At 57.7% G+C, this 16,687-nt stretch overlaps 1 protein-coding gene across 11 annotated transcripts; it reads left to right on the top strand.

The window, feature by feature from the left end:
* The first annotated feature begins 75 nt into the window (after positions 1-75).
* Positions 76-16,510, top strand: Tns2 (tensin 2). 11 transcript variants are annotated; one of them, XM_077798236.1, is made up of 29 exons: positions 76-644; positions 4,898-5,006; positions 5,436-5,473; positions 6,375-6,413; positions 6,718-6,756; positions 6,926-6,975; positions 7,184-7,355; positions 7,604-7,654; positions 7,973-8,095; positions 8,184-8,248; positions 9,017-9,100; positions 9,613-9,725; positions 9,814-9,874; positions 10,153-10,228; positions 10,627-10,756; positions 10,862-10,927; positions 11,002-11,115; positions 11,197-12,408; positions 12,553-12,706; positions 12,805-13,394; positions 13,512-13,601; positions 13,893-14,018; positions 14,214-14,306; positions 14,429-14,506; positions 14,657-14,734; positions 15,287-15,455; positions 15,552-15,620; positions 15,712-15,741; positions 15,900-16,510. In XM_077798236.1, the coding sequence occupies exons 1-29, from the start codon at positions 180-182 to the stop codon at positions 16,036-16,038; spliced, it is 4,623 nt and encodes a 1,540-aa protein (XP_077654362.1). In that variant the 5' UTR covers positions 76-179; the 3' UTR covers positions 16,039-16,510. The 11 variants fall into 11 exon arrangements, with proteins under 11 accessions (XP_077654362.1, XP_077654361.1, XP_077654360.1 ...); XM_077798235.1 differs by having other exon boundaries at positions 12,802-13,394; XM_026398636.2 differs by lacking the exon at positions 76-644 and adding an exon at positions 2,959-3,346 and having other exon boundaries at positions 12,802-13,394.
* Positions 16,511-16,687: the final 177 nt, after the last annotated feature.

The raw sequence follows: 16,687 nt of genomic DNA, 5'->3' as shown, positions 1-16,687 counted from the left end.
GTCTTCATCTGATTTCCGGCGCCCCGACCAGGCGTAGGCAGTCCTGATGAAGGTCGGGCGGATTCCCATATCACTCCGGGGAGGGGCCGGCCAAGAGAGGCTGAGGCTTCCAGGCTGTTCTCTATCCCCTTGTTTCTCATCCATTCTAGCCCTATTTCTTCTGCGCCTGTCTGGCTTGCATGCTTCTCTCTTCGCCTGTATGCCACCGGTCAGTCTCTTCCTCTGCTGTGTGTCGCCACGTGGGGATCTCTCCCTCTCTGAGGTCGGCCCGACCCTTCTCCAAATCTCTCCCTAGCTCTACCTCTTGTCCACGAGGCTCTGCCCGTCCCGGCCTCAGCCAGCCCGCGCGCTCCTTCCCTCCGCTCTTTAAGAGTGTGGATTCGCGGGAGAAGGTGGGGAGAAAGGAGGCAGCCGGGGGCGGGGAACGGGCGGAACGTGGGGATTGGAGCCCGGGGAGAAGGAGGGGAGCAGAAGGGCGGGAGGAGGCTCAGGGCGCGGCGGGGGCGGGAGGGAGCCAGCCGAGCGCCCGCTCCTCGCTACTGCCTCCTCCGGGACCCGTGGCCGCCGGGATGGGATGGCCCGGGGGCCCTCCCTGCTGCTGCCCCGCCCCGCCGCGCCCCCGTCCCGCCAGGCGCCCCCCACAGGTGAGTGGCCGGGTTGGAGGACCCACGGGCAGGCGGCAGCCTCTGCGTCACACCACGCGGGCAGTTCCAGGGGCCGGGCGCCAGGGGGCGCAGGGCAGGGCCGCGGGCGCCCTAGGGCCACAGCGAGGTAGAGTAGTTGGGCCCGGAAGGTGACCAAGGGGCGGGGCGCAGCCACATCCCCACTAGCTGGGGTCACCACGCCTTCCCGCACACTGTGGAACGCAGTTGCACAGGTCCGGCCACGCACTGCGCGAGCCCCAGCCACCACTCAGCCACTCAAGCACGGGGCACACGTTGTGCACAGCCCGTGCAGCTGGCAGCCGTGTTTGCAGGGTGGCCCTGGCAGGCCAGAGCCGGCCAGTGTTTACTGCTCCTCCTTCCATCTGGGACACTGAGGCAGAAAGCAGGCACAGATAAGGCTGACTTGCCTCCCCAGGCCAGGCATCAGCCCCCCAGGTCCCTATGGGCACACCCTGCCTTCCCTCCTCTCCTTCCCTGGGCCTCACCCCTCCTCCTCCGAGGCCAGCTCCCAGCCTCTCATCCAACCACAGCTATTTCCAGGAAGGGGGGGGGTGTGGGTGGAGGGGTTTCTCCAAACAAACCCAAGGCTTCAGAGTGAGAGGGGGCCCTGCTGGGGAGAGGCGAACAGGCTTTGGAATGTTCCCGTCAGGAGAAGGATGAGGGTCTAAGGGAGTCTGATGGTGCCTTTTCAGGTGTCCCCCAGTGAGCTACTTTTCTTCACCAGCCTCACAGGGATCCTTTCCCCTTTTCTCTTCAGAGTTGCTCTGATGGGTGGGAAAGTACCCAAAGTCACAAGGATTCTGACCAGCCAACACCAACTTATTGAGTCCCACCTCTCGCTGCAGTCAATGCTGGGTCCACCTCCTTGTTGGGCCTGAGTAGGAAGTGTTTAGACCAGTGAAGGTCAGAGGATTTGGGGTGATATATTCCATTGAGGGGACTTTGAGTCCTTCTAGAAGCAGCATGATGGAGACGTCCTGGTCAGGGCTGTGTGCCATAGGAGCAGAGGAGAGGGCGGGGCAGAGAAAAAACACCCTCACCCACCAGCCACAGTGCCCCATCCTCCCCCAGTAAGGATGTGTTGGACCATGCTAGGCCCAGTTGCCCACCTAGCCAGGGTCCTAGAATATCTAGTACACAGCCAGGGCTATGCAGGAGCAAGCACTGTTGCAAAGCCAATTCTCAGTTACAGACTGGGGACCCAGGCCCTGCCACATAGATGCTATTCTGGCCAAGATACCCTAGGGACAGACTTCCTGGTCTAGAGAATTGGAGCTTCCAGGGAGAAGCCTCAGGCTAGACCAGTCCAGGCAGGTCCTCGGAAATGTCCCAAGTGGGCTCCCAAAGCAGAGCTCATCCTGGAGAATGCAGGCTTGGACCAGTGCTCCATCTGGAAGGGCATGAGGGAAGAGGGAAGTTGAAGGCCCCCATGGGAGAAGCCAGAGCTGGGGGAGCTGCCTGAGCACTGGGACATTCAGTAAATACCATGCAAATGAGAGGGGGCACATTTGCTCCAGTGACAGCTACAGCCAGTTCTAAAGGGCTGCTGTCCAGGGCTTGGGGTTGAAGACCCCTGGGTCATTAACCCCTATGTTTTAGGATGATTACTCCTCACCCTTTCCAAGGCCCCAACCACCTCCTTCCCTTGACTCTTGGGACAGGAAGTTGGCCATGTTCCCAGGAGGGAGGCAGGAGGCCCTGAAGCAGGGTGGAATATGTGTTGGGAGGGGGGCCTCCTGTCCAGTCCTCAGGCCCAGGGACAGTTCTCAGGTCCTGAGGAAGGAGAGCAGAGCCAGAAGAGCCATGAAGGTAGTACTCAAGCTTGGGGACTGGGGTGGAGAGTCTCAGGTGCAGGGCTTGGGATCTGTGAGATGGAGCCTGAAGCAAAGTCAGGGACATGTCTAGAGCAGAGTAGCTGAGAGTCCTCAGAAGGGCTTCACATGCCTTGGACTGCAGTTTGGATCCCCATAGGCAGGGCAGTATTCCAGCTGAAACTAGCAGTGTGTATTTTCTTTTTCCTACTTCACAACCAGTGAAACTGAGGCAGGAAGTTGGCACTCAGACCCATTTTTCCTGATCCTAAGGATACTGAATCCTGGGCGGCAGGGTGGAAGTTCCCAGCTCTGATCCCTCCTCACAGGAAGTCCCAAAGGAGCCTAGAGTTCAGGCCAGAAGGCTGGCTGGAACGCTGTGTTCCCCACTGGCCCTGGAGCCCTGCCCTGAGACCTTAATTCCCACCCTGCCCCACCAGGGGTTGATCTCAGGGCTGGATCTCAGGACAGATCCCTGGATAGGGTGGATCACTGGGTCTGGGATAGCTCCAGAGCCTGAGGGAGCTGACACTCCCAGCAGGGTAGATCCTGGGAATCTGATCTCCTGGCCTCCTCCACATCCTCCCCCCCACCACTTCCTGGAGCTGCGACCTGCCCCCTTCCCGCCTGCACTTCCCTCCACTTCCAGGGCCAGGCTTCTCCTCACACCAGCCAGACAGCCTGCCCTCCGCCCAGGGGAAGCGACTGCCTCCGCCAGGCTGCTTCCAGGAAGCCCCCGGCCAGGCCCCAGCATTGTTCAGGCCCTGCGGCCAGCACCCCAGCCAGCCGGACACCATGAAGTCCAGCAGCCCTGTGGAGAGGCTGCTCAGAGCCCTGGGGAGGAGGGACAGCAGCCGGGCCACCAGCAGGGTAGGAGTGCCTGCCGGCTGGGCAAAGGTGGGGCAGGGGCGGAGGTGTGGGCAGAGCGGGAGGGACAGGATTCAGGCCAGACCCTCTTCCCAGCTTCTTCTGCCCTCTCCTTTGCCCAGCATCCCTATTCCTCTGCCCCTTAGGGTGGCAGAGGGCTAAGTGTGGGCAGCAAATGTTTGGGTTAGAGTGGATCCTGCCATTTGCTTTGGCTTCTCTAGCCTTTACTGCCCTGGAGTCAGCCCTAGAGCAGTCTTGTCCCCCAAAACTGAGCCCTGAAGTCCCACTTCACTGTTGTACTTCGCCAGGCACTATCCTGGAGCTCCAGAGCAGGGCTGGCATCAGGCCTCTTCCCTGTCCCAGAAAGTTTGGGGGAAATAGGGTGGAGGTGGCAAAGAAATGAGGAGAGGAGGCCAGGTCTTGGGAGAGCTTTAGACTGGAGGTGGTCTTCCCCGGGGCTCCTCTGTATGTGCCGTTAATGCTGCCAAGTGCACCCAAGTGTCCTCTTGGGTTTCACAAGGTTAGTGGGGCCCAGAACAGTTCCAAGGATAGTCAAAAGGCCAGAGGTGTTCCTGGGTCCCCATCACTCCTCTTCCCAATTTCTCATCTTGACCCTGAAGAGGGAGCTTTGCACAGCATACACAGTACTAGGTCAGGCAGGTCAAGGAGAGGAGCAGGGCAGCAGAGTCTTGAACTCCAGAGGAGAAAATGGGTAGAAGAGAGGCAAGCTGTCCCCAGACAGGAGGGAGGAGTGAACCAGCCATGGGAACCTTCCATGGGATGGCTCCGAGATAGGCCTGGGCCATCCAGGACATTCCATCTCCTGCCTCTTTGTACCTCTGGGTGGGAGGGGCCAGAGGGGGAATCTGGTCCATCTCCTCCCTCTTCTGTCAATGCTTCAGAGCCATTTGAACACCAAGTGACAGGGAGCTCAGTATAGCCCCAGGCAGCAAGGCAGCTGGACATCTCTCCCCAGTGTCATTCCTGTCCCTCCCCCCTCCTTACACAATTGCTGTCTGACGCCACAATGCACAAAGAGTAAACATGTTGTTCTGACCATGGGGGAGGGAGGCAGGTCAGCTGCCTGGAGCGTGGGGACAGGGGAGCAGGACTGCTGAGGCCACTCCTGGCAGCTTGGCTCAGGCTGGGTGACACACATCTGGACCCTCCACATGGCACACAGGCCTCCCTCTGGGGAAGGCAAGATGGGAGGAGAGTCAGCACCCCTGCCCCACCATGAGGAAAGCCCTAGGGTTTGATTGGCAGTAATGAGGGCATCACATAGCAGGGCCACGTGAGGGGCGTAAATGATTCCTTGGGGAGGAGCTGACCTAGCGAAAGTGACATGAAGCAAGGGGTCACATTCCAAGCACTGCTGAGGACAGGCCTCATGACTGGCCTGAAATAGCTGTGGCCAGGTGTGTCCTATGAGATTGAGGGCCTGATGGGGAAGAGGAAGGAGGAAAGCCGTGCAGTACTAAGGCAAGGACTCCACCCAGTCCTGGAGATGGGCCCCATTGTGGCATCACACCTCTCTCTGTCCCCTGTTCACAGCCTAGGAAAGCTGAGCCACATAGCTTCCGAGAGAAGGTTTTCCGGAAGAAAGCTCCAGTGTGTGCAGTGTGTAAAGTGACCATCGATGGGACAGGCGTCTCCTGTAGAGGTGAGGCGCTCTGCCCTGTGACTCTGAGATACCCCCACACACACACCACACCCAGCACCACTGTGCCGCTCTTGGTAGGCACCAGGGTAGCCAGAAGGCAACTGCCTCCCACTTTAGCAGCCCTGGCTCCCTATGACACACACCTATAACCCAGGACACTACCTTCCCATCCTGACCTGTGACTGGGAGACTTCCCTCCCTCTTCCTCCATCCACCCTGGAACATGGCCTCTGACTACTCCACTCCTTAACCTGGGCAGTAGAACCCCTCTGCCATGTTCTTCCCTCAAACCCTGCCCCTGTTTCCCTACCCCTGGCAGTCCAATAGATCTGGAGTCCCAGAAGTCCCAGGGTCTGCATCTAGGACCTAGGAGATGGTAGATGATCCCACAGAGCCCTGCTAACTCCTCTCCTCCCTTTCCCTGTCTAGTCTGCAAGGTGGCCACACACAGAAAATGTGAATCAAAGGTAGGTATCTGGTTCTACCTGATGGTAGGGGTGGCGCTGGAGTTCCTTTCTCCTCCCCAGATAGACTGCTCAGCCACACTTTACCCACCCTCCACCCCTGTCATCTAACCATTGGTGACCCACTCCTGGATGGTAAGGGTGCTGTGCTGGGCCCTTTAAGAACCACCCTACTCCACCCCTGGAGGGCTGGCCCAGGCGGGTGGACAGTGAGACAGCGTTTGTCTTGGTGCTGTGCCCAGGCTGCAGCTGGCGAAAGGATGGGGGGTGGGGAAGAGGAGGAGAAGGAGGAGGAGGAAGGGTGGGGTGGGTGGGGAGGGAGTAGGACTGCAAAGACTGGGCAGCCGGATGGGCTGTGCCTTCCCTCTGGGGAAGGGTCCTCAGGATGCATGGGTGGGTCTTGTCCTGGGTCCTGGAAAGACTGGCCCTTTCCAGGCACATGCTGTAGATGGCACCCACTATCCAATGGGAACCTGAGACAGCCCCATCTCTGAGGAGCTTTCAGGTTGTCCTTCTGCTGTGCAGGGTGGGGGGTGTCCCACCCTTGGAGCTGGCTTGGGGGAGCAGTGTGCCCAGGGGCGGGGTCTGCCGGTGAAAGAGGCCAGTGTCCGCCCCTGGCCATGGCCGCCTGCATGGCTCTATATATAACTCCTGTCCTGCAGCTGGATGAATGGGGGGTCTGTTGGGCAGGGGGCTGAGAGCCAAGAGCAACAAGTGGGGGGCCTGTGGGGTGGGGGACTGAGAAGCCAGAGGGAGGCTCCCTTAAATAGAGGAATCTCAGCGGGAGCCTGTGCCCATCCACTGACAGCCCCTCCACCTTCTTGCTGAAGCTGAGGGGTTGCCCATCCTCAAGCCCAGGAGGGTCCATGGGCCCATTTCACCCACTGCTTGGGTCTCTTTCCAGGTGACTTCCTCCTGTCAGGCCCTGCCCCCTGCAGAGCTGGTGAGTGTGCTATGGGATGCATCTGGGAAGGCAAGGAACCTGCCCTGGTGTCCAAAGGTCTGGCTGCCTGTGAGAGGGCCCCCAGGAGGTTACATAGATTGAAGTGTTGTGGGTATTGGGCACCCTGATCAGAAAGGAAAAAATGAGCCCTCTGCTGTTCTTGTCCTCTTGGGCTTTCTGGGGGTTGGACTCCATTCCCCTTGCCCAGAGGGTGGACACTGGTCTGCCCTCCCCCTATTTCCAGGCCCAGACTGGTCCGGGTCCCTGCCCTAACCCCACCTTTTCCTCCCCCATCTCCCTCTAGCGGCGAAACACGGCCCCAGTGAGGCGCATAGAGCACCTGGTAAGGTGATGTGGTAGGGGGTGCCGGGGGTGCGCGTGGAGCGAGAATAGGTAGCTCTGGGAACCAGAACCCAGGTTTCCTGAGGACAAAAGTGCATGGAACCCTGGATTGGGAAAGCTAGAATGGGGGCACCCAAAGAGATGTCCTTACACAGTTTCTGATCCTCCAGGGATCCACCAAGTCTCTGAACCACTCAAGGCAGCGCAGCACTCTGCCCAGGTGAGTGGGAGAGGGGCAAGTCCATGTGACCCTCCTCCTCTGCCAGCCCACACGTCAGCCCATGGCAGTGTCCTACAACAAAACTCCTGGGAATAGCCCTCATCCCTAAACGAAACTCTCCCTTAGGGCCCAAGCAGTCTCACCTGTCATCTCCAGACACCCTCCCATCACCTTGCCACCCCCCTCTTCCCTGCCCCTTTCTCCGCAGGAGCTTCAGCTTGGACCCACTCATGGAGCGGCGCTGGGACTTGGACCTCACCTACGTGACAGAGCGTATATTGGCCGCCGCCTTCCCTGCTCGGCCAGATGAGCAGCGACACCGGGGCCACCTGCGCGAGCTGGCCCACGTGCTGCAATCCAAGCACCGGGACAAGTACCTGGTGAGGGACCCGGCCGGCCGGAGCCAACCAATGAGAAGGCTGAGAGGTCCACATGGGCGGGGCTGCTCACTGACGTCAATCCCTGAGGGGAGGCCGCTGGGCAGCTTGGAGTGCAGGGGCGGGGCCAGGATGGAGTTGGTGTTGAATCCTGGAAGGTCGCCATGGGACCCGGCTTCTTACTGTGGGGCCATCTCCATCGCTCCTGGCTGTTGGAGGTCACTGCATCTAAAGGTTCCCCTTCATTTCAGCTCTTCAACCTTTCAGAGAAAAGGCATGACCTTACCCGCCTGAACCCCAAGGTAGGGAAAATGATCTGTTTAGACATTAAACTGAACCAAACCCACCCCAGAAGATCCCAGATTCCCCATTATTGATAGAAGCAATTAGTATCTACTTCATTCTTAAGCATTCTTATGACTTAAGGTACCCCAAAAAGTAGTGCAGGAGGTATCAGCTCACTGTCAGTAAAGAAAATGTGAGGCCGTTGTGGACAACTAGCAGGCCCCCAACCTTGCCCCCAACCTTGTCCCTAGGCCCCTGAATCTTGTCCCTTTTCTGCCCCACCCATCCCTCTTTGTTAGTGGCCTTCCCCCCAGCTACACCCCTCCACTCCCCAGGTCCAGGACTTTGGCTGGCCTGAGCTGCATGCCCCACCTCTGGACAAACTGTGCTCCATCTGCAAGGCCATGGAGACCTGGCTCAGTGCCGACCCGCAGCACGTGGTGGTACTATACTGCAAGGTGAGCTAGAACCGCCAAGTCACAAAGCAGGGGCCTCCTCATCCTGGAGGCCCAGGAGGCCCTCTATCCCTGTCTCTCTGTCTCTCAGGGGAGCAAAGGCAAGCTTGGAGTCATCGTGTCTGCCTACATGCACTACAGCAAGATCTCTGCGGGGTGAGGACCCCAGCACCTCAACCGCCCCTTCCCCTCTGTAGCTGGATCTCTTTGTTCAAGAGCCCCTCCCTGTAGATTTGGTTTCTGTCCCTCTTTGATCACTTGCATATCATTGCAGTCTCCAGCAGGTGCTCTCTATTAGTTTCCTAGGGCTACTATAACAAAGTTTCACAGACCGGGTGGCTTAAAATAATCAAACTTTATTACCTCACAGTTCTAAAGACTAGAAGTCCAAAATCACCGTGTCCGGGTTTGTGCTGTGAACCTGGGTACAGTTTTCCTCTGCCTCCTTCTAGCTTCTGGTGGTGGCTGGCAATCCTTGGCATCCCTTGACTAGCAGCTGCTTCACTCCAACCTCTGCCTCTATCATCACATGGTGTGTGTCTGTATCCCTGTGTCTCCTCTTCTCTTCCTATAAGGATCATCACATTGGATTAAGGGCCTACTCTGCTCCTGCATGATCTCATCTTAACTAATTACATCTGCAGTGACCCTGTTTTCAAATAAGGTCACATTCTGAGGTACATATCTTCAGAAAGGACATAACACACAACATGATCTTACTGGCCCATTTTACATATGAGGAAAGTAAAGTCCAGAGAGCAATTGCCTGAGACCCAACAACTAGTAAAGTGATTATTCTATGGTGCTTCTAATTCTCTTTATCACACACTCTGGGGGATCATGTGTCTCTTCCTGGGGCTTAGGGATGGGAGGCCAGGATTGAGTCCAGCCTTTCACCCCCAACACTGGCCCTGCTTTCCCCAGGGCAGACCAGGCACTAGCTACTCTTACCATGCGAAAATTTTGCGAGGACAAGGTGGCCACAGAACTGCAGCCTTCCCAGCGCCGGTGAGCAGCCTGGGTGGGAATGGGCCAGATTCTCTTCTTCACGCAGCAGCAGCACAGCTTAATTGGGCAACTCCTCTGTGCCAGGCATTGTGTAGTGTTGAGAATCCAGAACAAACCAGGTCCCTGCTCTCATGGGCTTACATGCTAGTGGAGTAGAAAGCAACAAGCCTAGGAGTAAACAGAAATGATACATCATTTTGGATTATGAAGAAAATGAAGCTGAGCCTGTGATAAGAGATGTTCGGGACAGCCAGGGCTTTCCTCTATACCATGAAGCAGAGATCTAGGGGAAGAGCTTTCCAGGAGAGGGAACAGCAAGTATAACACCTTTAAGGCATCAAGAGAAATTGAAGTTAGATACAAGGAGGAACTTTCTGATAATCTGGAAGATGGGAGGGAAGTACAGAGAAGGGCAAGCCTTCCAAGTTTGGGTAGAGGGTATATATAGTTGAAATGCTCCAAGGCCCTTCTAGAGGGAGGGACTTACATTCTCTTTGATATTCCCCCACCAGATATATCAACTATTTCAGTGGGCTGCTGTCTGGCTCCATCAGAATGAACAGCAGCCCTCTTTTCCTGCACTATGTGCTTGTGCCCATGCTGCCAGCCTTTGAACCCAGCACAGGTGAGACCTCCGAGGTGTCCTCTGTGGGGAGAGCTACTTGCCACCCCTTTTCCACATCCCTTTTATGACTTCTCCTCTGTCCCTCCAGGCTTCCAGCCCTTCCTCAAAATATACCAGTCCATGCAGCTCGTCTACACATCTGGAGTCTAGTGAGTGCTCTGTTCCCAGGTCTGCAGGGCGGGGCTCCCCTCTGCTGCTCCATGGATGCCTACTGGTTTGGCCTTCCCAGACCTGGGCTCCCAGCTCTAGCTACTGAACCTGAGAACAAATACCATGAGGGAGCCCAAGTGACAGATGGGGAGCCTGAGGGTTAGCTGAAGATCCTCCCAGGGCTGACTGTGACCTCCCAGCTCCTGCTTCTGCTGCCCGCCTCTGCACAGGCCCCAGTGTCTGACACAGCTCTCTCTACCTTCTTTCTGCCCCCCAGTCACATCGCAGGCCCTGGTCCCCAGCAGCTTTGCATTAGCTTGGAGCCAGCCCTTCTTCTCAAAGGTGACGTCATGGTGAGCAAGGCCCTAAGTAATTTAGCAAGACCCTATCTAAGTATTAAAAAGGGCTGTGTGGGGGCTGGGGCTGTAGCTCAGTGGTAGAGTGCTTGCCTGGCATGTGTGAGGCACTGGGTTTGATTCTCAGCACCACATGTAAATACATAAAATAAAGATCCATTGACAACTAAACAACCTTTAAAAAAAATATTTTCAAAGGGAGGTGGTTTGGGGATATGATTCAGTGGGTTCAATTCTGGTACCAAAAAAAAGGGGGGGTAGGGGGAGTCCCATAGATGGAGAGGTCACTTTAAGCTTAAGGCATGGCAGAAGCTGACCAAGCATTCCCTGGGTAGAGGAACTGAAGAGGCAAAGCGGATGTGAAGGCCTGACCCCTGGCCTCCCACCCTCCCCAGGTAACCTGCTATCACAAGGGTGGCCGCGGGACAGACCGAACCCTTGTGTTCCGAGTCCAGTTCCACACATGCACCATCCATGGACCACGGCTTTCCTTCCCCAAGGACCAGCTGGATGAGGCCTGGGCTGGTGAGTCCAGCCAGCTACCCCCAGGGGCACCGCGAGGGCAGTCGGGGGGGACAGCGCAGGAACGTGGGTGGGGCCTGGCCGCTCCTCACTGTTCACTCCCCACAGATGAGAAGTTCCCCTTCCAGGCCTCGGTGGAGTTTGTCTTCTCCTCAAGCCCAGAGAAGATGAAAGGTAAGCGTGGGGGCTTGGGTGGGGCCCGAAGTCACGGGTCCGCTGAGCTTCAAGCCCTGGATGCCTTTTCCCAGGCAACGTCCCCCGGAATGACCCCTCAGTCTCCGTGGACTACAACACTGCAGACCCTGCCGTCCGCTGGGACTCGTATGAGAACTTCAATCAGCACCACGAGGACAGTGCGGACGGTGTGCACACTCCTTCCTCTTGGGCAGACCCCGGGCAGCTTCCAGGCCGTCCCTGCTTCTCACCCCGTCTTCTCCACGCAGGCTCGCTGGCCCACACGCGGGGTCCCCTGGACGGCAGTCCTTATGCTCAGGTGCAGCGTGCCCCCCGCCAGACCCCGCCAGCACCCTCTCCAGAGCCACCCCCACCCCCTATGCTGTCTGTCAGCAGCGACTCCGGCCATTCCTCCACGCTGACCACAGAGCCAACTGCCGAGTCCCCTGGCCGGCCGCCCCCGTCAGCTGCAGAGCGCCAAGAGCTCGATCGCCTCCTGGGAGGCTGTGGAGTGACCAGTGGGGGCCGGGGGGCAGGGCGTGAGACGGCCATCCTAGATGATGAGGAGCAGCCCCCCATGGGCGGAGGCCCCCTCCTTGGGATCTATTCAGGCCACAGGCCTGGCCTCAGCCGCCACTGCTCCTGCCGCCAGGGCTACCGGGAACCCTGTGGGATCCCCAATGGGGGCTACTACCGGCCAGAGGGAACCCTGGAGAGGCGGCGGCTGCCCTATGGGGGTTATGAGGGACCCCCGCAGGGCTATGCTGAGGCCTCTGTGGAAAAGAGGCGCCTCTGTCGATCACTGTCCGAGGGGCCATACCCCTACCCACCTGAGCTGGGGAAACCTGCCAATGGGGACTTCGGCTACCGCTCTCCAGGCTACCGGGAGGTGGTTATCTTGGAGGACCCTGGAGTGCCTGCCTTATGCTCATGCCCAGCATGTGAGGAAAAGCTGGCGCTGCCCACTGCAGCCCTGTATGGACTTCGGCTAGAGAGGGAGGCTGGAGAGGGGTGGGCTGGTGAAGCTGGCAAACCTCTCCTGCACCCAGTGCGGCCTGGGCACCCGTTGCCTCTGTTGGTGCCTTCCTGTGGGCACCACCATGCCCCGATGCCTGACTACAGCTGCCTGAAGCCACATAAGGCAGGCGAGGAAGGGCATGAGGGCTGCTCCTATGCCATTTGCCCAGAAGGCAGGTATGGGCATCCAGGGTACCCTGCCCTGGTGACCTATGGCTATGGAGGAGCAGTTCCCAGTTACTGCCCAGCATATGGCCGGGTGCCTCACAGCTGTGGATCTCCAAGCGAGGGCAGAGGGTATCCCAGCCCTAGTGCCCACTCACCACGGGCTGGCTCCGTTTCCCCTGGCAGCCCACCCTACCCACAACCCAGGAAGCTGAGCTATGAGATCCCTGCAGAAGAGGAAGGGGATAAATACCCACTGCCCGGGCACCTGTCCTCAGCAGGACCCTTGGCATCTGCAGGTGAGGGGCACTGGAATGCGAGTGCACAGGGTGGAGGAGGGTCCCGGAAGATGGTGGGGAAGCCAAGGGGGCACGGGATAAAAAAGAATTCAGCCAGACAGAAGAACCGCCTCCTGCTCACAGTCCTTCCTCTCCCCTTCACAGTGGAGTCACCTGAGTCAGTGTCCTGGAAGGAGGGCCCCAGTGGGCACAGCACACTGCCTCGGTCTCCCCGAGATGCCCAGGGCAGTGCCTCTTCAGAGCTGTCTGGTCCCTCTACACCCCTGCACACCAGCAGCCCAGTCCAGGGCAAGGAAAGGTACGCAGAGGGGCTGGGGCTGCTCGGGCAGGCATTGCTAGGGTGTGGGCAGCCCGAAGGAGGGACGCTATTCATCCATCTATCCTTCCACCCAGCAGCACCCGAAGACAGGACACCAGGTCCCCCACCTTGGCACCCTCTCAGAGACTGAGTCCTGGCGAGGCCTTGCCCCCTGTTTCCCAAGGAGGCACTGAAAAGGCACCTGAGCTGCCAGCTAGAAGTGGGCCTGAACCTCAGAGTCCTAGCCCCTTCTCCCCAGTCTCCCCTCCCAGCTCACCCAATGACTGGCCTCAGGAAAGAAGCCCAGGGAGCCACTCAGAATGTGCCAGTCCTCGGGGCCCTGTGCCCACTACACTGCCTGGTCTCCGTCATGCCCCCTGGCAGGGCCCTCGAGGCCCCCCAGATAGCCCAGATGGGTCTCCCCTCACCCCTGTGCCTACTCAGATGCCCTGGCTTGTGGCCAGCCCAGAGCCACCTCAGAGTTCACCCACACCTGCCTTCCCCCTTGCTGTATCCTATGACACCAATGGCCCCACTCAGCCTCCACTTCCTGAGAAACGCCACCTGCCAGGGTCTGGGCAACAGCCAGGACCCTGGGGTCTAGAGCAGGCATCACCACCGACCAGAGGTACCAGTCACCATGTCACCTTCGCACCTCTGCTCCCGGATAATACAACCCAACTGCCAGGTATAAGGGCCTTGAGAGCAGATGGGGTGACCTGGAGAGCCCATTCTCCCAGAGAGGGGCACTGGGGAGTCCTGGGGATCAGTGCTGGGGTCTGAACTCAGCCCCTCCCTGTCCTAGAGCCCCCTGCACAAGAGAACCAAAGCAATGTCAAGTTTGTCCAGGATACATCTAAGTTCTGGTATAAGCCACACCTGTCCCGTGACCAAGGTGAGAAAGCTTGTCCCCATCTCACCCTACCCTCCAGGGCATCTGCCCTGGCTTGGAAGTCCCATCTAGGTTGAATTCCTTGACTTTACCCTTAGCTGAGCCTCTCACCATCAGGTTAGACTCAACATGTTAAAGCTCCCATGAACTCTGAAGTTCTGTCCCCAGACTCCCACATCCCCCTACCATGGCCATCAGGTCAAAAGAGCCCTGGGTGCTTGTTGGCAGAGGAACAGGGTGTATGGGCTACTGTGCAAACCTCTCCTTGCTGCCCCTTACCCAAATACCTTGCAGCCATTGCCCTGCTGAAGGACAAGGACCCTGGGGCCTTTCTGATCAGGGACAGTCATTCATTCCAAGGAGCCTATGGGTTAGCCCTCAAGGTGGCTACACCTCCACCTAGTGCCCAGGCCTGGAAAGGTACAGAATACCCAAGGTTTGTGGGGTGGGAGTGGAGTGGGAGAAGCTACAGAGGCTAGGGGGTGTTGGGGAGACTCGTAATGGGGAGAGGCAGGAAATGACCTCTGCTGCTCAGGAGAGATTCCCATCAGGGGAGAAGCTGGGAGCCTGGAATCAGGTAAAGCTTTACTTTGTTCTTCCTTACCCTCATCTCAGGGGACCCCTTGGAACAGCTAGTCCGCCATTTCCTCATTGAGACTGGGCCCAAAGGGGTGAAGATCAAAGGTTGTCCCAGTGAACCCTACTTTGGTGAGAAGCAGGAGCCTAAGGAAAGCTCCACAGGGCTGGTTTAGGGAGAGGCCAAAGCACCTCAGGAGGGTAAATGGGAGATCTGTGGGCACCTCAGGACTTTCTCACCTCCTTCCCCACAGGCAGCCTGTCCGCCCTGGTCTCCCAACACTCCATCTCCCCCATTTCCCTGCCCTGCTGCCTGCGCATTCCCAGCAAAGGTGGGTGCTCCCCACCTCTCCTTACTCCTGTAGCCAAAGGGAGAATCCAGAGGTCCTGGCCTTCCCTTGGGATGGGGGGGGGGGTTGTTCTCCAGCAACTGGGGAAGCTTCTTCCCTCCTGAACTTCCTGTTGTTCTTCATTTCTCTCAGATCCTCTGGAAGAGACTCCTGAGGCTCCAGTGCCCACCAACATGAGCACAGCAGCAGACCTCCTGCGCCAGGGTGCTGGTAGAGACCTCTCTTTCTTCTCCCTCTCTATGGGCACCAAGCGGGGCATTGTGAATGGGGTGGCCACTGACAGCCTTGGGTGATAGGCCCTGGCAGGTGCACTTAACCTATGAAGGTGGGAGAGCCCCATATTGGTTAGAGGGTGGGGAAGGGGAGTCCCCTAGGTGTTTTTTTTTTAAATATATTTTTTAGTTGTAGATGGACACAATACCTTTTTTTTATTTACTTTTATTTTATATATGTGGTACTGTGGAAGGAGCCCAGTGCCTCAACACATTCTAGGCAAGTGCTCTATCACTGAGCTACAGCCCCAGCCCCCAGTTTAGGTTTTCAAGCATCATAAACATGGGCATCATGGTGAGGGAGGGCGGAGAAGGAAGATTCTCAGGCTTCTTCCCCGGGTTTCCAACACTCTAGATTATCTCCTAGGTGACTCTAGTGCGTTTTGACAGCACTGGCTGGGAAAAGTGCAAGAACTGTTGGGGTAGGAGACTCGGGTGATACAAGACCTGGGTACCATGCTCCTTACTGACCCATTTCCTGCCCTCCTAGCATGCAGTGTACTGTACCTGACGTCAGTGGAGACAGAGTCACTGACTGGCCCTCAAGCTGTGGCCAGAGCCAGCTCTGCAGCTTTGAGCTGCAGCCCCCGCCCAACACCAGCTGTTGTCCACTTCAAGGTCTCAGCTCAGGGCATTACACTGACCGACAACCAAAGGAAGTGAGTCTGGGTGCCCACCCCTAGGGAACCCCATGTAAAGCCCTTGGGGGCCCAGATTTCAGAATAGAACCTTCCTTCCTCACCCGCTCCTTGCAGGCTTTTCTTTCGCCGCCATTACCCAGTGAGCAGCATCACCTTCTCCAGCACTGACCCTCAGGACCGAAGGTGAGGCTCCCTCTAAGCCCCTCCCCGCCCTAGCCCCTTCCAGGAGCTGTCCCCTGGGCTATACTCCTTCACAATTCTTCTCTGATTGCAGATGGACCAATCCAGATGGGACCACCTCCAAGTAAGCCTCCCCCACCAGCCCAAGCCTCCTCTCCAAGGGACAGGGTATCTCCATCCTCCCCAACCTGGCATGGATCAGCTCCCCCACCCACCAGCCAGGGACATTCCCCTGTAGAAGAGATGCAAGCACCCCACCCCTTTCTGATTTTGTTCCCATAGGATCTTTGGTTTTGTGGCCAAGAAGCCGGGTAGCCCCTGGGAAAATGTGTGTCACCTTTTTGCGGAGCTTGACCCAGATCAGCCTGCAGGTGCCATTGTCACCTTTATCACCAAAGTTCTACTAGGCCAGAGAAAATGAAGGAAAGCCACAAGCTCAGCACACATCAACACTGTGCCCCTTCCAGCACCCCACAGCCCTCACTTCCCCTGGCCCCAAACCAGGAGCCACCACCCTCCCTGAGAAGTGGGGATTGGGCAATGGCTTGGGCATTGCCCTTCCCCCAACCCCAGCCAGCTAAGCTAAGTGGATGGGCCCATGAGATGACCTTGCATGTGAGCAGAAGGCAGAGATGGGCGTATGACGGTGAGGAGGCATCAGCAGTTGAGCCCTGAAGGAAATCAGGACAGCCCAGCAGGAGAACATCAGCCCTGGAGGGGAACCAGGTCCTGCCAGCTCCACCCAGCAGCAGGTCCCAGCATGGCAGGGAGAGGGAAAGTCTGGGGAGCAAGTCACTCCCTCCCCTCTGAACAGAGATCAGAGTGGGATCTCAAGAATAAGGGGAAAAAAGAGAGTCTATTTTTGTCTATAATAAAGAATTTCTATAAACTTTCGTAGGAGTTGATACCTTATTCACAGAAGATCCGAGCCACATGCCTCCCGGGGCATACCTGTGCTCCCTGGGGGCATTCCAAGCACATGTGATCCCCTCCCTATCCTAACAGTGGTCCACATCTGCCCCTAGGAACAAGCTGCCCTCAGCTGCCCCTTGGCCCTGTCCCCTCTGTAC

This window comes from Urocitellus parryii, chromosome 5 (genome assembly GCF_045843805.1).
Source record: "Urocitellus parryii isolate mUroPar1 chromosome 5, mUroPar1.hap1, whole genome shotgun sequence".
NCBI lineage: Eukaryota > Metazoa > Chordata > Mammalia > Rodentia > Sciuridae > Urocitellus > Urocitellus parryii.
This window is presented reverse-complemented; position numbering and strand designations above follow the sequence as displayed.